The sequence below is a fragment of the Bos grunniens genome, chromosome 1 (assembly GCF_055505025.1).
Source record: "Bos grunniens cultivar Pamir isolate PY7600 chromosome 1, Bosgru_T2T1.0, whole genome shotgun sequence".
In the NCBI taxonomy this organism is placed as follows: domain Eukaryota; kingdom Metazoa; phylum Chordata; class Mammalia; order Artiodactyla; family Bovidae; genus Bos; species Bos grunniens.
In genome coordinates this window covers 134,690,113-134,714,187 of record NC_141165.1, presented here as the reverse complement: position 1 = coordinate 134,714,187, position 24,075 = coordinate 134,690,113, and the positions used below count along the sequence as shown (strand labels likewise).

Below are 24,075 nucleotides of genomic sequence, written 5' to 3'. Positions count from 1 at the left end.
AGCTAGTGGAGGTGATGGAATTCCAGTTGAGCTATTTCAAATCCTGAAAGATGATGTTGTGAAAGTGCTGCACTCAATATGCCAGCAAATTAGGAAAACTCAGCAGTGGCCACAGGACTGGAAAAAGTCAGTTTTCACTCCAATCCCAAAGCAAGGCAATGCCAAAGAAGGCTCAAACTACCACACAGTTGTACTCATCTTACACGCTAGCAAAGTAATGCTCAAAATTCTCCAAGCCAGGCTTCAACAATATATGAACCATGAACTTCCAGATGTTCAAGCTGGATTTAGAAAAGGCAGAGGAACCAGAAATCAAATTGCTAACATCCGTTGTATCATCAGAAAAGCAAGAGAGTTCCAGAGAAACATCTACTTCTGCTTTATTGGCTACACTAAAGCCTTTGATTGTGTGAATCACAATAAACTGTGGAAAATTCTTAAAGAGATAGTAATACCAGACCACCTTACTTGCCTCTTAAGAAATCTGTATGCAGGTCAAGATGCAACAGTTAGAACCAGACATGGAACAACAGACTGATTCCAAATTGGGAAAGGAGTATGTCAAGGTTGTATATTGTCATCCTGCTTATTTACCTCATGTGCAGAGTACACCATGTGAAATGCTGGGCTGGATGAGGCAAAAACTGGAATCAAGATTGCTGGGAGAAATATCAATAACCTCAGATATGCAGATGACACCACCCTTATGGCAGAAAGTAAAGAAGAACTAAAGAGCTTCTTGATGAAAGTGAAAGAGGAGAGTGAAAAGTTGGTTTAAAGATCAATATTCAGAAAACTAAGATCATGGCATCCAGTCCCATCACTTCATGGCAAATAGGTGGGGAAACAGTGACAGGCTTTTTTTTTTTTTCTCCAAAATCACTGCAGATGGTGTTTGCAGCCATGAAATTAAAAGATGCTTTCTCCTTGGAGGAAAAGCTCTGACCAAACTAGACAGCAAATTAAAAGGCAGAGACATTAATCTGCTGACAAAGGTCCATCTAGTCAAAGCTATGATTTTTCCAGTAGTCATGTGTTGGGGGCCAGAGTGAGGTACTCCGCCCGTGACAAAGGTCATGAGGAAGGAGGCTCGACATACGCAAAGGCGGGATCGAGCCTCAGGAGTCCCCCTGGAACTCCTCGAGCATCTACCCCCATAACCAGAGCCTGCCTACTTTACCACTTTGTGCTCTCACCTACATCTCTGACTTTACGGGGGGCTGTCCCCCACCACCTCTTTTGGAGAAGGAGTTAACCTAGAGCTCCAGTTAATAAAAACTCCTGGGTGTGACAAGAGTGTTTTAACCTACAAACTCCTCTGAAGGTTCTCTAGCCTGCCTGACAGGCTTGTCCGGCCACATGTGATTGCTCACAGCCTGCCAACCGTGAGAGGTACGAGATGCTTTAAACCTTCTAAAAACAGGTTCCTTAGAAAAGTTAGAAAACTATTAGTATAAGTATAATGGGCTGATTAGAAATTGTATTGGTGAAGGGTTTTTCATTTGTTGAGCCAATGTTTGTTGCTAAGTCTCCATATCCCCTGCCCTTACACACATTAATGAATATATAGAATTAACCTTTGATATTAATCACGTTAGACCTTAGGCTAAGTAAATTCTTTCCTTAACTAAAACCCACTACATCCTCACCCTGTAGGAATGTAACTTTATTTGGGTGGCGTCTGTTTTGAGAATAATCAGCCCTGGAGAAATAAGTGTCCTGGTTGACTGACCGCTGTCACAAGGAGAGGGTCGTAAATTGTCAGCAGGCCTCCCTGGCCAGAAGATGATGTAACACCCCTAAGACCTCTGTATACATTTGTGTGAAGCACCTGACTTTGATAAAAGTCAGGACTGCTGACCCCGCGTGACTTTTGCATAACATCTCAGTGTATAAAAGTAGACCATGGAAAATAAAGAATTGGGATCAGTTTCTCGAAATACTGGTCTCCCCATGTCGCTCTCTCTCTCACTCTGGCTGAGTCTCCATCTGGAGCGCGGAACCCACCATGCTTACTAATTATGCCTGGGCTTCTAAGATCCGACCGGGGAGGCCTCAGTGTCTCCTCTCCTTCGGGAGAACGGAAGGACGCCTGTGGCCTACGTAAGTGGTGCAAACTTCTTGTCTTGAAGTTTTATTGGTCTCCCGCGTAAACCAAGCCACTCAGCCTCTTTTCTCCACTGAATTTTCCTACTGAGCTATCCTCATCCTATTACTCTTTATATCTTTGATAAAATATTTAAATAAATAGGTCGCCGACGCCGTCCCCGCTTCGAATACCCTGGATCAGCCGGGGCAGGACCCCAGCAGTCATGTATGGATATGAGAGTTGGACTATAAAGATAGCCAAGCACCAAAGAACTGATGCTTGTGAACTATGGTGTTGGAGAAGAATCTTGAGAGTCCCTTGGACTGCAAGGAGATCAAATCAGTCAGTCCTAAAGGAAATCAGTCCTGAATATTCATTGGAAGGACTGATGCTGAAGCTGAAACTCCAATACTTTGCCCAACTGATGAGAGAACTGACTGATTGGAAAAGACCCTGATGCTGGGAAAGATTGAAAGCAGGAGTAGAAGAGGATGACAGAGGATGAGATGGTTGGATGGCATCACTGACTTCGATGGACATGAGTTTGAGCAAGCTCCGGGAGTTGGTGATGAACAGGGAAGCCTGGCTCATTTCATGGCATCGCAAAAAGCTGGACATTTCTGAGCAACTGAACTGAATTGATATTTATATATGAATAATTTTAAATTCTCTAAATCAAATTTCTCTCTTTTTTTGGTCATTTTCATTTTGCTTTATAATTACCGAGTTTTAATTTGAAATATCTCTTCCAACCTCAACTTAATGAAAAAAATTACATCTACTTTTTGAATTAAATCTTTCATCCAAGTCCAATTTATCTTAATGTTAAATATCTCTTTTTATGGTTAATGACATAAATAACCAATTGTTCCAATAAACCTTAATGTATAATCCATCTCTCCCTTTCCCCTCCTTTTAAAGGAAATGCCTCTTTCGTCTTTGGTCTATTTTGTATTTCCTCTGTAGTACAAATTTGTTTTGATTTTTGTAGATTTGTCATTTGTTTTAACATGTGGAAAGGTTATTTTCTCATTAAACTCTTATTCTTATATTCCAAATGACTTCCTTTCACTTTGTCAAGTTATAAAATATCCATCTAGCATTGTATTTGATATTTCATTGAAATTAAAAATATAAGAAGAACTGGCATCTTTAAGTAATAACCCCCTAGCACACAAGTTATGTCTCTATCAAATCCAAGCAAAAGGTGCAGGTATGGCTTGGAGGTATGACTAATAATTAGTATGGGGAAAAAATGAATAAGGGGATTCCGAGGCATCTTTTCAGAGCAAATAGCAAGGAAACAAGCAAAGCCTACTAGGGTTGTGTTAAAAACACTCAAGTATGAATTTTGAAGAGGCTGCCACTGAATACTAGTTATGTTCTTAATAGTAGAGAATTATTTTAATATTCAGGTATCCTCATGGCTCAGTGGTAAAGAATTCTCCTGCCAATGCAGGAGACGTGGGTTTGATTCCTGGGTTGGGAAGATCCCCTGGAGAAGGAAATGGCAACCCACTCCAGTATTAGTATTCTTGTTTGGTAAATCCCATGGACAGAGTAACCTGATGAGCGACAATCCATGGGGTCACAAAGAGTTGCACACAACATAGCGACTGAACAACAAAAATGACATTATTTTGTGTATATTTGAAAATTATTAATTTTTAAAGACACATTGAAATACTAGGGCTTCCCTGGTGGCTCAGACAGTAAAGAATTTGCCTGCAATGCAGGAGTCTGGAGTTCAATTCCTAGGATGGGAAGATCCCCTGGGGAAGGGAACAGCTAACCACTCCAGTATTCTTACCTGCAGAATTCCATGGACAGAGGAGCATTGAAATACTTAAAGATAAAACGATATATCTATCTCCTATATGCTTCAAGCTAATATGAGATGGGAAATGGGTGGAAACAGATATGAAACATGATTAGTCGCTAGCTGATAGTTACTGAAACTGGATGAGGTGTGTGTGTGTGCTTAGTTGTGTCCGACTCTTTGTGAGCCCATGGATCATACCCCACCAGGCTCCTCTGTCCATGAAATTTTCCAGGCAAGAATACTGGAGTGAGTTGCCACTTCTTACTCCAGTGGATCTGCCCAACTCATGGATCGAATTCACACGTCTTGTGTCTCCTACATTGGCAAGTGGATTCTTCACGACTAGTACCACCTGGGATGAGGTACATGATAATCAATTTATATATGTTTAAAATTTTCTATCATAAACTGATTGAGTTTTCCTGTCCAAGAAAGTACTGTCTTTTCATTTACTTAAATACACTGTTCTAGTCTTAGGGAAATTTGAAAGTTTCTCCTTTTATTTTTATTTTTTTTAATTTTATTTTATTTTTAAACTTTACAATATTGTATTGGTTTTGCCAAATATCAAAATGAATCCGCCACAGGTATACATGTGTTCTCCATCCTGAACCCTCCTCCCTCCTCCCCATACCATCCCTCTGGGTCGTCCCAGTGCACCAGCCCCAAGCATCCAGTATCGTGCATTGAACTTGGACTGGCGACTCATTTCATATATGATATTATTCGTATTTCAATGCCATTCTCCCAAATCATCCCACCCTCTCCCTCTCCCACAGAGTCCAAAAGACTATTCTATACATCAGTGTCTCTTTTGCTGTCTCGTATACAGAGTTATTGTTACCATCTTTCTAAACTCCATATATATGCGTTAGTGTACTGTATTGGTGTTTTTCTTTCTGGCTTACTTCACTCTGTATAATAGGCTCCAGTTTCATCCACCTCATTAGAACTGATTCAAATGTATTCTTTTTGATGGCTGAGTAATACTCCATTGTGTATATGTACCATAGCATTCTTATCCATTCATCTGCTGATGGACATCTAGGTTGCTTCCATGTCCTGGCTATTAGGATTTTATCTTTTTTTGTTTGTTTGTTTCTACTCTAACTGGGATCTTTCCTGCCATATTTTTCTAACTTGCTATTGTTTGCAAATAGAAAATGTATTTGTGTGCAATATTATTAAAGGGACCCACCTATTCAATTCCTATTATTTCACAGATATTTTTGGTGTGCTCATATATAATTGCTGTAAACTGAATGTTTGTCTTTGTGCACCACTCCCACCCATTCAAATATAGAAACTAAACCCCAGTGTGATGGTATTATGAAGTGGGACTTTAGGAGGTGATTAGATCTTCAGAATAGAATCCTTCTGAGTGGGGTTGAAAGTGAAAAAGTGAAAGTGAAAGTTTCTCAGTCATGTCCTACTTTTTGTGACCCTATGGACTATACAGTCTATAGAATTCTCTAGGCCAGAATACTGGAGTGTGTATCCTTTCCCTTCTCCAGGGTATCTTCCCAACCCAGGGATTTAACCCAGGTCTCCTACATTACGAGCAGATTCTTTACCAGCTGAGCCACAAGGGAAGTCCAAGTATACTGAAGTGGGCAGCCTATCCCTTTTCCAGGGGCTCTTCTCCACCCAGGTATTGAACCTGGGTCTCCTGCATTGCAGGCAGATTCTTTACCAACTGAGCTATCAGGGAAGCCTTAATACCCTTTAAAAGAGACTCTAGAGAGTTCCCTTGTCCCTTGCACTCTGTGTTAAGACAGGACAGCTGTCTATGAACCAGAAATCAGGCACTTTCCAGACATCAAATCTGCCAGTGCCTTGACCTTGGACTTCCCGGTCTCCAGAACTGTGAGAAATAAATTGTTTGAGTTAGCCAGTCTATGGTATTTTGTTAGAATGTCTAAATTAATACAATAGTTACATAATTAGAAAATAATCAGAAAGTTGCTTCTTTATTTTCTTCTCCCAACTTATATCTCTATTTTATTTTCTTGCACTAGCTGTTAACTCCAGAGCAATGCTCTATAATAGGTAATGGGTATGCTTGTCTCATTCTCAATTATACTGGTAATAATTCTAAGTCTTGAACTGATTTATTGTTTGGAATATATTTTTGATCATGTGAGAAGTATTAATGTGTTCTTATGCCTTTAAGTTTTTGTTACACTTTGCTTTACTCAGAAATGTATTTTTAAAAGGCAATATATTTATTACTTACTACAGACATATGTAACATATATTTCCACTTAAATTCATTTAAAACTTACAGCCAATATCCAGAATATGAGATATTTTAAAACTCATTAGGAAATATATTTATCCTTCAAAACTCATGAAGTATAATAATTAGATTCTTAGAAAAAAAAAACATTGGCATCAACTTTTTATTAATAGTTACAAACCAAATTTATTTCTTACCAATATCTCTACATGAAAAACCTTCATGTAATAAATTTTTAGTGCCCAGAAGATAGAAATAAATGGAACCATAACAGTATAGCACAAGGAAAAAAAGATATGCATACTCTGGTTCATTAAATGAGACTTGTCCTGTTAACAGCATACTTTTAACATAGGAATAATCTTTTATATTCAAATATTATAGTGTTTCATACAATGTAAAAATGTTATACACACTAGGTTGTAATTTCAATACACTTACTCTTTTAATAAATGTGCAGAGAACTGGATCGATTTTCCACTCAATGAATTTTTCTTATATAGATGAGGGGAGAGAGAAATAAGTATGGATTAAACAACAACAAGGGCTATTTGTCTTTTGAATTACATTGATATGTTGTAACAGTTTATTATTTGCAATGATTTTCCTAATGCACATTCATGAAGTAATAATGTGAATTATTGGGATATGTAGACAATTTTCACTCTACCTGCTGCTACTGCTGCTGCTAAGTCACTTCAGTCGTGTCCCACTCTGTGCGACCCCATAGACGGCAGCCCACCAGGTTCCCCCGTACCTGGGATTCTCCAGGAAAGAACACTGGAGTGGGTTGCCATTTCCTTCTCCAATACATGAAAGTGAAAAGTGAAAGTGAAGTCGCTCAATCGTGTCTGACTCTTAGTGACCCCATGGACCGCAGCCTACCAGGCTCCTCCATCCATGGGATTTTCCAGGCAACAGTACTGGAGTGGGGTGCCATTGCCGTTTCTGTTCACTCTACCTAGTATTTTTAAATAGTACCTACCTCTAATCACTAAATTGAAAGTGCGTTTAATTTATTAAGAGAACAAACACTAATTAAGAGCATAATTTTCTTGCCTTAGTTTGGCCTTTTATTTTTCTCTATAAATAAAGGGGTAGGTCCACATTGCCCTCTAGGATACTTTCAAGGTATGAACTTCATTTGGTTATCCACTTAAAAGTCTCTAATAACACAGACAACTGCATTCGCTAAAAAACTTACAATGTGACAATTTGGAAGTTTTTAGTCTATCTCATTTATATTTATAAATATAAAAACTGATCATAAATTTGCCATATTTTTTGGTTTTGCTGCTTCTTTTCTTGATATATTTTTAATACATGGATTTTAAAAGTTTAATTTTGATATATATTGACACTCCTTTATGAAAAACTAAAATAATGCATATTTTTATCTCACTTATTCTTAATAACCTATTTCTTTTTTATAAATGTTATTATTTTTTGGTCTCTCAGGAAGTTGCCTTCATGAACTTATATAATCTACTTATGCTTCTATTTCTTAAATTCTCCATTCTAAACAATACTTACTAACTCCCTGCTAGGAAAAATGAAGAAATCAGTATATCCACACTTCTTTCCATATTCCTGCCCTCATCTTTACTCTCCAACTCTGGTATTTTCTGTTATTAATAACATTACTATAACCCTGAGAATCAACCAGGTTAGTCTCACTGCTGCTGCTGAGTCGCATCAGTCATGTCCGACTCTGAGCGATGCCATAGACGGAAGCCCACCAGGCTCCTCTGTCCCTGGGATTCTCCAGGCAAGAACACTGGAGTGGGTTGCCATTTCCTTCTCCAATGCATGAAAGTGAAGAATGAAAGTGAAGTCGCTCAGTCGTGTCCAACTCTTAGCGACCCCATGGACTCTAGATAGTTCCTATTAGCATGGGTGTGTTGCAGGAAGAAGGCAATGACCAGTGCCTGCTGCAATTAATTAATCTTCCTGATTTGGTCTAATCTCTTGTCCTGTCTCTCAAACTTCCACCTGATGCTTTATGATCCAGCGGCTCTGATCTAGGGCTTCCCTGGTGGCTCAGACGGTAAAGAATCTGCCTGCAATGTGAGAGACCTGGGTTCAATCCCTGGATTGGGAAGATCCCCTGGAGGAGGAAATGGCAACCCACTCCAGTATTCTTGCCTGGAGAATCCCATGGACAGAGAACCTGGCAGGCTACAGTCCATGGGATCTCAAACTGTCGGACATGACTGAGAGGCTAAGCACACAGCACAGCTCTGATCTATGAGATTGCCTTCTGCTTCTACACTCTTGGTAATACAGTTCCCTCATCCTGAAATACCTCCAACCAACTGCTTCTTATTATCCCATCAACCTCTCCCAGCCCCTTTCACTCTTCAAAGTACTCTTAGGCATATTATCTTCCACTGTCTTCTCTTCAAGATAAAATTATACAGACTTTATTCAGTACTGTTTATCCCCTATGGCCATACCATAATTATGTTATATACCATAGTAAATTACATTTATGTATCTACCTTCTGTCTCTCCTTCTGATTGTTACCAGTGGCTAACATCGTGCTCAGTAAGTGTGAAGATGATCATTATACTTAATAATATTCATGGATTGTTTGAATTATGCATTCTTCGTAAGGAAATGGTAGTGAATACTACTCACTAAAAATACACATACTTTTTATTCTTTACATTACAAAAGATTTTTAAAATACCACCTAAGTGAAGAGAACATTATAATGAATCCCCATTAACCATAACATATTCAATAACCATCAACATTTTTTTTTTTTTTTTTTTTTTTTTTTATACTTCTGTGAGCGCCCCCAGGCATCTGCCGGAGCCCTCAGCAGCTTCACCCCGGGTAGCCTACAGAAGCCTGGCCACCGCCCATCAACATTTTCACATACATTTTTTAATCGGTTAGAAAGCTAGTTAGAAAGTCATTGGCCGATTATTCTCCTAGCAGGTTGACTTGCTGTCAACACGGATCGTCTGACTTACAACTAAGGTGAGGAAATAGAGTTCAATTCTCCAAGATCATAGTTCTGATGAATGTTAACATTAGTAACAGACAAAACAGTCTCTGAAGGAGCCATTATGTATAAGCAGTGACAAAGAAGGGAGAAAAATCGGGTTTATTGAAGACTAGAACCAGAAAAACACTTCACAAGGGTCCCAAATGGCCGTGGCATGTTATGGGATTTGTACATAAGAACAATTCCTGCCACTTAGGACTTAACTCAAGAGAACGTTAAGGTATCTTGTTTACATTTTTGTTTTTAACGTCCCTCGGTTTTAGCGATAGAGAAAACATATCCCTACTCCTTTGGTTAAATCGCACTGACTGAGGGTGCTCGAATACATTTTTTTCCCAAAAGAAAAGCAAAGGAGTGAGGTTCTTATCCGAGTTCCAAGGTAGCCCGCCCAGTCACCCTCTAGGCTTGCACTGTGACAGAGGCTCTTCTAAAGGATGCTGTGGGCGGGGAATGGGAGACATTTAAGAACCCACATCTGGAATCTAGATCCCAAGCAAAAAAGCACGTTTCAAAAGGTAGTAAGAACGAAATAACAAACGCTGGAACCTGGGCCTGGTTAGGGACATCATCCCAAAACGCCAAAACCAAACAGTCCTCACTCTCCCGTAGGCGAACGGGGAGTGAGAGGAACTACACCTCCCAGAATGCAGAGCGGCGAGGCGGTGCTAAAGAGATGGCCTTTTACCTCACGTTTGCTTAGAAACTCCAGTCCCTCTTCTTAGTACTCCGCCATCCCAGCGTAATTGGCTCTGTAGCCCGTGCGTGGGAGGGCGGCTCAGGCGTCACTGGCAGCGGTTGAATGGGGGCCCTAATCCCCGCCTCCTCACGGGAAATGAAGTCCTTTCTAATAGTTTCTCTGACCGAGTCAGAGCAATAGGACTACATTTCCCAGAAGAGCGCGGGTCTGCCAGGGGGCTTGGGGGCGGTGCCTCACGTATGTTACAGTCATCGCAAGCCTCTTCGGCGGGACTGTGATGGCCGGAGAGATGACGATCTTAGGTTAGTAACTAGGAGGGTTCTTTACGCTGTCGCGGGCACCGGAGCGGTTGAGGGAAGCAGGGATGGGTCGGGATCGTTGTTGCAACTGCTCGATCCCGCTGGCGTGGCGGGAAAGGCGTCAGAAAGGTGCCCTTGAGGCGGTTTAGGGCTGTTCCTGACGCCGGGTTGGGGGTCGCCTCTAGGAATGCCCCGGCCGCTGTAGGCCCGGGTAGGGCCGGCGGCGACCCTCTGCATACATTTCAAGGATGTTGGAACTCAGAAAGTGTTCTTATCCAAGGAATGTCGATTTTTGAATCCTTGGTTGAATCGGGGTCTTTGAGAGGCCTCTAGAATATGCATTCCCGAGACTCCTTTGTGGAGGAAGGGGGAGGAGCACTAGCAGCATCCCGACGTGTAGGCTCGTGGGATGCTGGATTTTGAGAGACCCAGGGCTCTTTAATGTGTAGGCCAGTGTTTCCACCAATCCGGGTAGGAATTACCCTCTCCAGACGAGAATGTGATAAAATGTTTCTGAAAATGAGTCTGTAAGAGCCAGTGGAAGGTGGGAATGGGAGTTGATTTCATTTCATTACGTGTTGATGAGGATTTTTGTTATTTCTTATTGAGTAATTAATTGTTACGAAGCTAAGAATTAGTAAAAGAGACTCCTTTAGATTGGCATTTTGAGTTGTATGTAACCTGAGTGGACACAGGTGTATAACACAGCCTCCTGAAACCAAGTAACAGATTAACTATAAATTCGAAGTGGCTTCTTTCTCCTTCACTTAAGTTTACAGGCAGTGTAACATTTGTACATATTTGTTTTTTTCATAATTAACATTTATTGGCAAGCTTCTGTTAGCTAGGAACCATTTGTGCAGGGGATGTTAGCATCAACTTACACACTTCTTTCTCCTAAATATCACCGCTGCAAGATGTCCTTCATTCATATTTAATACAGAAAAGGTTAAGTGTGTTCTGTTATGAAGTGACAGTTTAATATCTAAGCAACTTCCAAAACTGTTTCGTTCCAGTTTATCCATTTCATCCTTTTGAAAAGAAAAAGGAGAGGGGAGATAAAAGAGTTTCAGCATTACAATATCAGGGGTTTTGGTGTGGAAATGTTAATAATAGAATTTTGTTTTAATATTGATATCTAAAGCTAATTATAAAACTATAAAATCTAAATAGCAAACTTTGGACAATTCTGAAAGAGATGGGAATACTGGACCACCTGACCTGCCTCTTAAGAAACCTGTATGCAGGTCAGGAAGCAACAGTTAGAACTGGACATGGAACAACAGACTGGTTCCAGATAGGAAAAGGAGTATGTCAAGGCTGTATATTGTCACCTGCTTATTTAACTTATATGCACAGTACATCATGAGAAATGCTGGGCTGGAGGAAGCACTAGCTGGAATCAAGATTGCCAGGAGAAATATCAATAACCTCAGATGTGCAGATAACACCACCCTTATGGCAGCAAGTGAAGAAGAACTAAACAGCCTCTTGATGAAAGTGAAAGAGGAGAGTAAAAAAGTTGGCTTAAAGCTCAACATTCAGAAAACTAAGATCGTGGCCTCTAGTCCCATCACTTCATGGGAAATAGATGGGGAAACAGTGGAAACAGTGGTAGACTTTATTTTGGGGGGCTCCAAAATCACTGCAAATGGTGAATGCAGCCATGAAATTAAAAGACGATTACTCCTTGGAAGGGAAGTTATGCCCAACCTAGATAGCATATTAAAAAGCAGAGACATTACTTTGTCAACAAAGGTCTGTCTACTCAAGGCTATGGTTTTTCCAGTAGTCATGTAGGGATGTGAGAGTTGGACTATAAAGAAAGCTGAGTGCCGAAGAATTGATGGTTTTGAACTGTGGTGTTGGAGAAAGAGAGTCCCTTGGACTGCAAGGAGATTCAACCAATCCATCTAAAGGAGATTGGTCCTGGGTGTTCTGGAAGGACTGATGTTGAAAGTGAAACTCCAATACTTTGGCCACCTGATGTGAAGAGCTGACTCATTTGAAAAGACCCTGATGCTGGGAAAGATTGAGGGCAGGAGGAGAAGGGGATGACAGAGGATGAGATGGTTGGATGGCATCACTGACTCAACGGACATGGATTTCCGTAGACTCTGGCAGTTGATGATGGACAGGGAGGCCTGGCGTGCTGAGGTTCATGGGGTCACAAAGAGTCGGACATGACTGAGCCACTGAACTGAACTGGGTTACATTCTGACTTTTGCTCCAGATAAATGACTTTTCCTGTCAATATTAGTACAAGTATTACTGAAATGTTTCTTTTTCAGCCCTTTACTCATCCTTAAGTACACTAACATACAGGGTTTTTTTTTCTTTTTTGTTACTTCATTTTAATGGTATTATAGTCAGTTTGAATTGTGAAAAACATGATGTTTGAGAAATGTTATGAGTAAAAAAGAAAAAAATTTTGAGACTTTATAGTCTAGTATTGAAGAGTGATTTTAGTGTTGTAATTTATCAAATTATACTAGTTTAATAAGACATAACTTTTAATTTGCCTGTATTTCAGGATCAGCTGTTTTGACTCTCCTGTTGGCTGGCTATTTGGCACAACAGTATTTACCATTGCCTACTCCTAAAGTGATTGGAATTGACCTTGGCACTACGTATTGTTCAGTTGGGGTGTTTTTTCCTGGCACAGGAAAAGTAAAGGTCATTCCAGATGAAAATGGTCATATCAGCATACCCAGCATGGTATCCTTCACTGACGACGATGTTTATGTGGGGTATGAAAGCTTAGAGCTTGCAGATTCGAATCCTCAGAACACAATATATGATGCTAAAAGATTCATAGGCAAAGTTTTTACCCCGGAAGAACTGGAGGCTGAAATTGGGAGATACCCATTTAAGGTAAGTTAAGGTGAAATGTATTTTTAGTTCAGCACACTGTTTCAATTAGTTCTTTGGCTTCAAGTTACAAAAATTTATGTTTCAATGGACTCAGTTTGTATGGAAGTTATATTATCTCATTCAACAAGCAGTCCTACAGCGGCTCCTGGGTTGGTTAATTCGCTGGTCCCACAACACTGTTGAGGACTTAGGACACTACCATCTTCTCACTCTGCCATCTTCAAAATGCATTGTTCTTTTATTGTTCTTCTCACTCTGCCATCCTCAAACTGCATTGCTTTTTTTATAGAATGCATTGTAGCAGGTGGCTAATGAAGTCCCATATACCTATAGATAGGTGGATGGATAAATAGATACTCTCTTTGTGTGTGTGTGTATATGTATTTGTATATAGAAAAAGAGATCATACTAGGCATGCTGTGTTTTGACTTCTTTGAAACTCATCAATATATCATATATATAGTTTTACATCATTATCTTTCATGGTTGTGTGGAACAAGTGTTCTACCGTTTAATTGTCCAGTCTCTGTATGTTTTATTTTTTCCCTAGTTTTCCACTGTCATTGGAACTTCAGTGAATATCATTGTTTGTACATGTGTATTTTTACACTTGTTTGATAATTTCGTAAATTTTATAGGCCAAATGGTTGTATGTTTTTAAGGTTTCTGATTTGTATTGCCAACTTTGGGCACCGAAAAGTTTACATGCTCTTATCTGTTTTTCAGACTGCCTATGTCTTCAGTAGTTATTATTTTTCAGTCTTTGCCAGTAGATAAGTAAAAAATAGTAGTAATTTGCATTCCTGTGATTTCTAGTGAAGTCAGACTTTTAAAAAAATCAGTTTATTGCTTTTTTCTTCAGTGATCCATTTCTCACCCTTTGTCCTATTTTCTTTTGGGATGTTTATCTTTTTTGAATGACTATAAAAATACATTTGTGACATTTAAGTATCCCCCCCTTTTTTTTTTAACTAACTGATGTATAATTTTGTTTTTTAATTGTCTAGAGTATTAGATTTTTATGTGGTAAAATCATCTCAATAATTCCTTAAAAACGTTTTTAGAGTCTTATGCTACTTACAACAGCCTTTCCTATCCTATCCACTTGTATTTTTTTTCTAATGCTTTTATATAAGTATTTGTAGGTTTGGGTTTTGCTGGGCTTTTTCTCTTAAATATTTAGATATTTATGTAGGGTTTTTCTCCTTTTTTTTTGGTAAATTATGAAATAGGATTCTAATAGTTTTGAAGTTAGATGATTGTATCAGTGTTGCTTATTGAATAACCCATACATAAAAGCTCTGAAATTTTTATTCATCTTTCAGAGGAGAAAAAAATTTCTCCAGGTATGTATTTGGTTTATTTCTTTGCTTTTCTTTTAATTTTTTGTTTTCAGTTCAGTTCAGTCGCTCAGTCCGACTCTTTGCGACCCCATGAATCGCAGCACGCCAGGCCTCCCTGTCCATCACCAACTCCCAGAGTTCACTCAAACCCATGTCCATTGAGTCGGTGATGCCATCCAGCCATGTCATCCTTTGTCGTCCCCTTCTCCTCCTGCCCTCAATCTTTCCCAGCATCAGGGTCTTTTGTTAAGACCCTTTATTAATTTGTAATTTTTCTTTTGTAATGATAAAATTGTATAAAGCTATACATTTTCCTCTAAATTGCAGCTTTGGGTACATTACTTATTGATCCTAGAGTTATTTTAAGATTGTGTGTGTGTGTGTGTGTTTTAAGTTTCTCAGTGATCCAATTTTTTTGTTGTTTCTCTTATGATTACTCTGAACATACTGGAATTAATCTAATTTTTAAAAATGTACAAATATACATTTACATTAGCAAGGATAGTATACTAATATACGTTTTCATGGAAATAGGAATGTGAGTGATATTTGATTCTTAGCAAAAATAGTGAAGTATTAAAATTATTCTTGTTAATACGTACCAGCACATTCTTTCAATTATCTATTATGTTTGGAAATAAATTAGTTTTTTGAAAAAGAAGATCTTGAGTCACATACATGATTTAGCAACTGTTATTCCTTCTATTGGGCTTTCCTAGTAGCTCAAACAGTAAAGCATCTACCTGCAATGCAGGAGATCCAAGTTCCAATACCTGGGTCAGGAAGATGCCCTGGAGAAGGAAATGGCAACCCACTCTAGTATCCTTCTGAAAAGTTCCATGGACAGAGGAGCTTAGCAGTCTGCAGTCCCTGGGGCTGCAGACAGTCGGACACGACTGAGTGACTAAATTCGCTCTATCTCATCATTCATTTTTTTCTTACATTTGACATACGTATTGAGTTCTAGTTATATGCTGCTGCCAAGTCGTATCCGACTCTGTGCCACCCTATAGATGGCAGTGCACCAGGCTCCTCCGTCCCTGGGATTCTCCAGGCAGGAATACTGAAGTGGGCTGCCATTTCCTTCTCTAATGCATACTTAATGATAAATTTTATTTTTCTGCTATTATTAAAAACTAGAGTAGATTCATTTTATAATTTTAAAGTATATCTTTTAATAGCCTCTAATCTTTGTACATGCACTTGCTAGATAACAAATGAAATTTTATGACCTTTTCAGGGTAAGTTTTGATTGAATACATTCAGTGTGTGTGTGTATATATATATATATATATTTATGTGTATTAGTATATGTGTATGTATTATATGTATGTAGATATAAATACACACTCATATATAGTGTTTTCATCTTTGCAAATCTTATTCACAGGTTTTAAACAAAAATGGAATGGTTGAATTTTCTGTAACAAGTAATGAAACCATCACCGTTTCCCCAGAATATGTTGGCTCTAGACTGTTGTTAAAATTAAAAGAAATGGCAGAGGAGTATCTTGGAATGCCAGTTGCCAATGCTGTTATTTCCGTACCAGCAGAATTTGATCTAAAGCAGAGAAATTCAACAATTCAAGCTGCTAACCTTGCAGGTAATATCACTTGCCTGAGTTGCATTTTTCTCAAAATTTTCTTAGGCTGAAAATCTGTAATGAAGTGTATTATTTTGCCATCCACTTGATTAGGCGCCTAGACAAACTATATGGTAGATAAACAATTAAGAAGGCCCCATGGTACAATGTAAAATATGTATATTCTGACAGCAACCCCGCAGGTATATGACCAAGGCTGAGAAAGAACATGGACACATAACAGTGAGGAATTTGTTCTCCTGAACTTGTTTTAATGTGAAGATGAATATAATACAATGTTTTTTAAAAATCTGAGGTGGGAGAAAATTTATTTGATACCATTCAGCAAATACTCATTACCTAGGTAAACAGAACTGGTAAACCCTTTTTCTCATGGAGCTTATATTCTATTGGAGAAAAATCAGTATCGAAGATATAGTGTTCTTACCTTTAGCATTCTGTCATTTTTGAGGTTGTACCCAAGTCTGCATTTTGGACTCTTGTTGATTACAAGGGTTACTCCATTTCTTCTATGGAATTCTTGCCCACAGTAGTAGATACAATAATCATCTGAATTAAGTTCGCCCATTCCTGTCCATTTTAGTTCCCTGATTGCTAAGATGTTGATGTTTATTCTTACCATCTCCTACTTGACCACATCCAATTTACCTTGATTCATGGACCTAATATTCCAGGTTTGACGTCAGAGGTTGAGATGGCTGGATGACATCACTGATACAATGGATATGAACTTGGGCAAACTTCAGCAGATGATGAGGGACAGGGAGGCCTGGCGTGCTGCAGTCCATGGGGTCGCAAAGAGTCGGACATGACTTGGCGACTGAACAACAACCCTTAGCATTATCGACATGTTAGCCTGAATAATTCTTTGTTGGGGAACTATCCTATGTATCGTAGGACATTTTGCAGCATCCCGTAATCTGTACTCACTAGAAGCTAGCCAATAGTACCCTCTCTACCAAGTAGTGATAATTTTATGTCTCTGGACATTGCTAGATGGCTTTAGAGGAAGAAAATGATCTCTGGTTGAGAGCCTTGATACAGTATGTATCAGAAAGTAACATACTATGGGAGAGGAAGATGGGATAGAGTTTTAAGAGGAAGGGGATATATACATACATATGGCTGATTCACTTCGTTGTTCAGCAGAAATTAACACAACATTGTCAAGCAATTCTATGCCAAAAAAAAAAAAAAAGTAATATTCTCTGGCTATGACCAACCTAGATAGCATATTAAAAAGCAGAGCATTACTTGGTTGACAAAGGTCCGTCTAGTCAAAGCTATAGTTTTTCCAGTAGTCATGTATGGATGTGAGAGTTGGACCATAAAGAAAGTTGAGCACCGAAGAATTGATGCTTTTGAACTGTGGTGTTGGAGAAGACTCTTGAGAGTCCCTTGGACTGCAAGGAGATCCAGCCAGTCCATCCTAAAGGAGATCAGTCCTAAATATTGATTGGAAGGACTGATGCTAAAGCTGAAGCTCCAATACTTTGGTCACCTGATGGGAAGAACTGACTGATTGGAAAAGATCCTGATGCTGGGAAAGATTGAAGGTGGGAGGAGAAGTGGATGACAGGATGAGATGGTTGGATGTCATCACCAACTCGATGAACATGAGTTTGAGCAAGCTCTGGGAGTTGATAATGGACAGGGAAGCCTGGCGTGCTGCAGTCCATGGGTTGGAAAAGAGTCGGACACGAATAAGCAACTGAACTGAACATGTTATAGAAAAAAAGACAGGATAAAGGAATGGGCTTGCTAGGTGATCAGAGAGTAGGGGGACTTGCAGGTTTTGAAGAGAGTGATCAGATAGACCTCAGTGAGAAAGTGATATTTAAGCAGAGTTGAAGGAAGCCAGGTAGTGAGCCAAGCAGGTGCATGGAGGAAATATGTTGCAGGGGAGAGAGTGGCCAGTGTAGCGGCCATAAGATGAGAATTTAGAAAACAGAGGGTTGGCCAGTGTGACCAAAGGCGAGTGAGTGATGAAGTCAGAAAGCTAAGGGGAATAGTATTATGGTCTTTGAATAAATTCTTCAGAGTTTGACTAGTTTTTATGGCTCTTGATACAGAAAGTCATACTACTTTCAAGGCCACTCATTATATGTGGCAGTTAGTTTAAAGCAGAATTTTGTTCAAGGAAATTTTGATCTTTTGTCTGCACATCTACTGTTTAGCATTACCTTGAAATCAGATTTTGCTGTATATTTCAGAGTTGCTTTCAAGGATCTTGCATTTTAAGTTCTTTTTAAAAATATCATTGTAGCTATTAAAGCATATCTTCTAAGATTTTTCTTTTTATCATTTTTCTATCTATTCATCTGTTCTTTTACAAAAAAGTCATTTTTAAAAAATGAGCACCATAAGCTTATTTCTATAGCTATTTGTTATAGTATATGGTTAATGTTTCCTTTCCCAAGTAAAATATGAAATTTAGAAGAGGCTGAGGGATCTTTTAAAATTAAGTATTAAAAAGAATAGAGTGATGTATTTCACTGAATCTGAGCCTTTATTTCTTTATACTGTAGTCATCTTTTAGAAAAATTTTAATGATATCTATTCAGAAGAACCAATATTTGTCCTTCCCGTTTCATTGTTTTTATTTGGCTTGTGACTGTTCTTTCTTATTATTACTTAGTGGAGTTCATGTTGGAGAAGATACTAATATGTTGTAGGATTAAGTGAAAAAAAAATTCCTTAATCATGTCCTTTAATGATTGTTCTTCTCTCCAACCAATTTTACAGGACTGAAGATCTTAAGAGTAATAAATGAACCCACCGCAGCAGCTATGGCCTATGGTCTCCACAAAGCTGAAGTCTTTCACGTCTTGGTGATAGATTTGGGTGGAGGAACTCTCGATGTGTCATTGCTAAATAAACAAGGAGGAATGTTTTTAACTCGAGCCATGTCTGGTAAGAAAACTGTAGGGAGTGTTCATGAGATTCAGGCATGTTGACATATCTAATGTTTAAAGTGTTCATTTTTCAGTGTTTCAGTATTCTTCGCATTCATTTTGGTAATCTTCTGTACTTGTGATCTTAATGCCACCACCTATTTTATTTATAGCAAAAAGTTAAGTCTCAAAAAATGACTGGATATCCTGTAAGTCAGATATTGTAGCTCACTGAGCCAGTAGTTTTCACCTCCATTGTGAAGGGAACAGAAGGAAAGAAATCATTTAAAATGAAGGATGGTCAGTTTACTTCATTTAATAATCTATTTCACTAAATAGCTATGTTTAAGAAATCTAGTAATAGTATTTTGCATTCTAAGTTTTTTTACGGTTTTTGTTTTAGTTTAAGGAATTAAGCCTATGGAACTTAAGTTATAGGTAGTCTAACTGGACTCCATTTAGAAGCAAGTTCAGTGATGGGAATTTATATCACATTACTCTTTTCCTTATTAAATTATTTTTTCTACTTTTTAGCTCTTAATCATTTAAAATGAATTTTTTTTTAAAGATAAATGCTTACTGGTACTTTTTATTGTAAGAAACACGTCTTTCTTTTGAGACTAATGCTGCTTTTTGTTTCTGAATTGCTACTTAAAGCCCAGTCTGTGTTCTCAATTTCTTATTTTCCGAAAAAGTATTTGATATCACTGAGAGACTTCCTTTTACATCATTTGAACCCAGATGTGCACTGTATTTTAATAGTGTACTTTTGAATTAAACTGCTTTTAACCCAGTTATTTTTAATCAGTCTGTATATGAATAAAATCTTAATAATACATTAAATAAGTATTTAACATTCCCAGAATATCATTTATACATACATACTACACAGATACATGCATATGTAAACACATACATATAGTCATAATATAAACTTTTTTATTTTTAACTTAGGAAACAATAAACTTGGAGGACAAGACTTCAATCAAAGATTGCTTCAGTACTTATACAAACAGATCTATCAAACATATGGCTTCCTGCCCTCTAGGAAAGAGGAAATCCACCGATTAAGACAAGCTGTAGAAATGGTCAAGTTAAACCTGACACTTCATGAGACTGCCCAGATGTCAGTATTACTAACAGTGGAGGAAAATGACAGAAAGGGACCTCCGACTAGTGACAGTGAACTGCCAAAGGACAAATTTTCCCAAGCAAATGACCCCCATGTGGACAGCATGTTTGGAGCTAACCTATCTGAAAAGAAAAATGGAGAGGGTCAGGTTTTATTTGAAACAGAAATATCACGAAAGCTCTTTGACACCCTTAATGAAGATCTTTTCCAGAAAATACTTGTACCCATTCAGCAAGTGTTGAAAGAAGGCCACCTGGAAAAGACTGAGATTGATGAGGTGGTCTTGGTTGGGGGCTCAACTCGTATTCCTCGAATCCGCCAAGTCATCCAAGAGTTCTTTGGAAAGGACCCCAACACATCTGTAGACCCTGACCTGGCCGTGGTGACAGGAGTGGCTATCCAGGCAGGGATTGATGGAGGCTCTTGGCCTCTCCAAGTCAGTGCTTTAGAAATTCCCAATAAACATTTACAGAAGACCAACTTCAACTGAAGTACTAAAGGATGGCTGTTTGAGATCTTGTCTAATGATCTCTTCCTCTTTATCAGACCACCTCCATCAGCCAAATAAAGTCTCGAAAATGTCTCACACATTTACCTGAAAAATAACGTTTATATATATGAAATTTTGCATAACATTTTAAGATTGAATGTGACCAGATCGATCCTTCTTGATTTTGGAGAGATCCCATTCCAACAAGTACTTCTAAAATGATAGAATTGAGGTACAACTCTCTTACTGGATTATAGGTGACTGTATTTTCTGGATTCTGGAAGTAGACATCCATGTGCACTTAAAACTATATTCTGTAAACATTGCCTAGTGCCAATTATATGATTCCCAGTTCTTACTAAATTGTATTAGCAGGGGCTGGCAATTTATTTACTTGGTTATCAGATGTAATTCTTAATTTGAACTATACTTGAAGGACAGTGTTGATGTCATGTACTTATATTCACTAGGAGATAGCAGTGTTATTTATATAAGCTGCATATACAATGTTCAGTAACAGCCATATTATATGACAAAGTTAACCTTCACAAAGTCAGTGTCCTGTTATGTGTCCTATTCATGTAACCTGCATTCTCCAGAGTTTTAAAATATATTTATTGAATCAGTTTGTTTTCTTTCTAAAAAGCTACAAATTTATTCAAATATTTCATTACCAATTTATATTTTATTTCTTTAATCTGCTATCATTCTCTGCTTCGATTTCCATGATTCTGCATGGTTAGAAAACAAAAGAGAATTATTAATTACATTTTAAAAATGTGTTTGTGTCACAATATTTATTACTATAATTTTTTGGTTATTTAAGACCTTTGTAGATGTTGATAAGGGGCTTTCCTGGTGGCTCAGTGGTAAGGAATCTGCCTGTCAATGCAAGAGACACAGGTTCAAGCCCTGGGTTGGAAAGATACCCTGGAGAAGGAAATGGCAACCCTCTCCAGCATTCTTGCCTGGGAACTCCCATGGAGAGGAGCCTGGGGCTACGGTCAATGGGATTGCAAAGAGTCAGACACACAACTTAGCTATCAAACAACAAGACATTGATAAACAGCAGTAATTAGGTACAGTATTTATTTATTTTATGTTTTTTTTTTTTTCAGTGTTTATTGTCAGTAAGCCCTGGAGAATTTAGCTTGCGTTTGATTCAGTTTTACTGACGTTTTTCCCCATATTTAGTTGTGAATGAGGAAAATTGTACTCATTTGCAGAATCCTTGTTATTTGTTTCCTGCCGTCATTTAAAAATAATCAGACTTGGACTGTTTTAACCGTAAGGTTAGTTTGTGATAAGAACAAAAAATTCATGAATACTGGAAGTAATATGGAAATCTCATGGAAGGCAATGTTAAAAAATGTCCACAAATCAGCTTATAGTAACATTGGTATAGTGCAGTAGTTTTAGTTTGTTTCCTTTTAGAAAAGCTGCAGGAACCAAGAAAGGAAACATAGTGGTTTTATTTGTTATGCCCCTATTATTTGAAGATTTTCTTTTTCCTTAATAGAGGCTACTTCCTCTCAATATTCAAAAGTTATACTCTGGTCAACATTTTTGCTAATGTAAAATATGTCTCTTTACCCATTGCTGAATTTGAAAGGATGTTGAATTTCCAATCACTGAAAAAAAGAAATAAGCAAACGCATTTCAGCAACATCAAAACATTTCTGCTTCTCATAGTAAAATCTTAAGTGTTTTTGTAGATTATAAAGAAAATATTTCTTAGCAATGAAATTGCTGTTAAAACAATTTCAATCAGATACTTTTGTGAATAGAAAATGTCTGTAGTAGATAAGTAGAAAAATATAAAATGTCTGTTCACATGTTTTATTTTAGAACTGAATGGAGAAATGCCAAAGAGGAAGCCTTCACTGCATTATAAATATATTCAAGTGTTCTTTTGAACTTTATAAAAATTTTTACTAGACTTGAAAAAGATCTTTGTGCAAAGGTCTTTTAAGAGAAAAGTGTTCAATTTATCAAAATCTCTATATATAGTACCAGCTTTAACTAAAGCATTTTAAGATTTTTTTTTTAAAGTTCGAATTTCTCCGATATATGAGATAGTTCAGGACAGTCTGTTAAGAGTTCTTAGAGGAAACGATTTGCAAGACAGAATGGCTAATCTCATACTCTAAAATTGGAATTTAAAAAATTTGATTGTGTCTGAAAAATAGAATGGCAGTGTTGGAATTTGGAGCCAATAGTTCAGCATATTCTCTAGAATAATACACTTTAAAAAAAATTGTGTCTGTCTTCAATCATATTTAGGAGGCTATGTATAAATAGTCTTGAAGTCAATGTAGTTTATTTAAAAGGTAAAAATGCATTCTGAAAGGGATCATTTATATATAATAATCTGAAGACATTTTCCATAAAACTATATTTTGGTTGGTTGTACATCTTGCTAGTGTTTTTTGAAGTACATAACTTTTAAAATATTAGCTGTCTTCTATGATTAGAATATGTGAATGAATGTTTGGTGTCAGGAATGTTTCGGTACCACTGTTCTCACGGGAACCACTGATGTATCGGCAGATACTATTGTGTATGACGTGTTCTGAAGATCATAGTTGCTGTGCGTAACATTGTGCCTCTTAACTTTGTGTGCACACAGGTGGTTTACATTTTAATGTAAATAAATGCCACTTTGCAGTTTGTTTTTTAAACTGTGTCCTTTATTTTCTATTTGAGACTATACCAGAGTACATTATTTGATGTAAATAAGAAAGGAAGTGGGAATAGAGCTGATCTGATGCTTATAGCACATGACCTCAGCAGGTATGGCCTAATTTCCTGCATCCTGAATGTCCCTGAAATTGCTTACTTTTCTACTTATTTCTTTATTTTTTAATTAATGTTTATTGGAGTATAGTTTCTTTACAGTGTTTTGTTTCTTCTGCAGAGCTAAGTGAATCAGTGATACGTGTACATATATCCCCTCTCTTTTGGATTAGCTTCCCATTTAGGTCACTGTAGAGCACTGACTAGACTTCCCTGTGCTATATAGTAGTTTGTCATTAGTTATCCATTTTATGTATAGTATCAGTAGTGTATATATGTCAGTCCCAATCTCCCGATTCTTCCCTCCTCCCCGCTTATCATACATTTGTTCTCTCGGCCTGTGTCTCTGGTTTTGCTTTGAAAATAAGCTCATCTGTATCACTTTTATAGATTCCACTATAAGCAATATAATGTTTGTTTTTCTAGATTAGTTTTGGCTCCATTATAGTCAGAAGCCATGAATTGATATTTAGAATTCTGGGTATCCTATTCATGATACAGGAAATGTCTCTTCTAATTTAAAGAAATGACATATACCCAAAATTCTGAATACCAATATATGGCTTTTGACTAATGGAGACAAAACTAATTTAGATAGTTAATAACCCTGCTTAATAAACAACTGTAATCCTTTGGTTGGTGATTAATACTTGATAATTCTCTAATAAAGTTTTTATTATTCTTTGGACAAAAAAATTTAATATATATTTTTTAAAGAAGTTCATTCGATTCATGTAGTCTTTTCAAATGAGCCCTTAAAAACAGATGTGGCTTTCACT

General features: G+C 37.7%; 1 protein-coding gene across 1 annotated transcript; it reads left to right on the top strand.

Annotated features, from left to right (window-relative positions):
- Positions 1-10,132: 10,132 nt before the first annotated feature.
- On the top strand, positions 10,133-23,181 carry HSPA13 (heat shock protein family A (Hsp70) member 13). The gene is made up of 5 exons (XM_086411752.1): positions 10,133-10,166; positions 12,697-13,037; positions 15,771-15,984; positions 18,730-18,897; positions 19,833-23,181. Exons 1-5 carry the CDS (start codon positions 10,142-10,144, stop codon positions 20,498-20,500), a joined length of 1,416 nt encoding a protein of 471 aa, XP_086267878.1. The 5' UTR covers positions 10,133-10,141; the 3' UTR covers positions 20,501-23,181.
- Positions 23,182-24,075: the final 894 nt, after the last annotated feature.

Excerpts from the sequence above, each read along its gene's own strand:
- HSPA13 (XM_086411752.1), top strand. The coding sequence starts at position 10,142 with ATGGCCGGAGAGATGACGATCTTAG. Across the intron at positions 10,167-12,696 it reads CGGAGAGATGACGATCTTAG|GATCAGCTGTTTTGACTCTC; the intron begins GTTAGTAACTAG and ends CCTGTATTTCAG. Across the intron at positions 18,898-19,832 it reads TTTAACTCGAGCCATGTCTG|GAAACAATAAACTTGGAGGA; the intron begins GTAAGAAAACTG and ends TTTTTAACTTAG.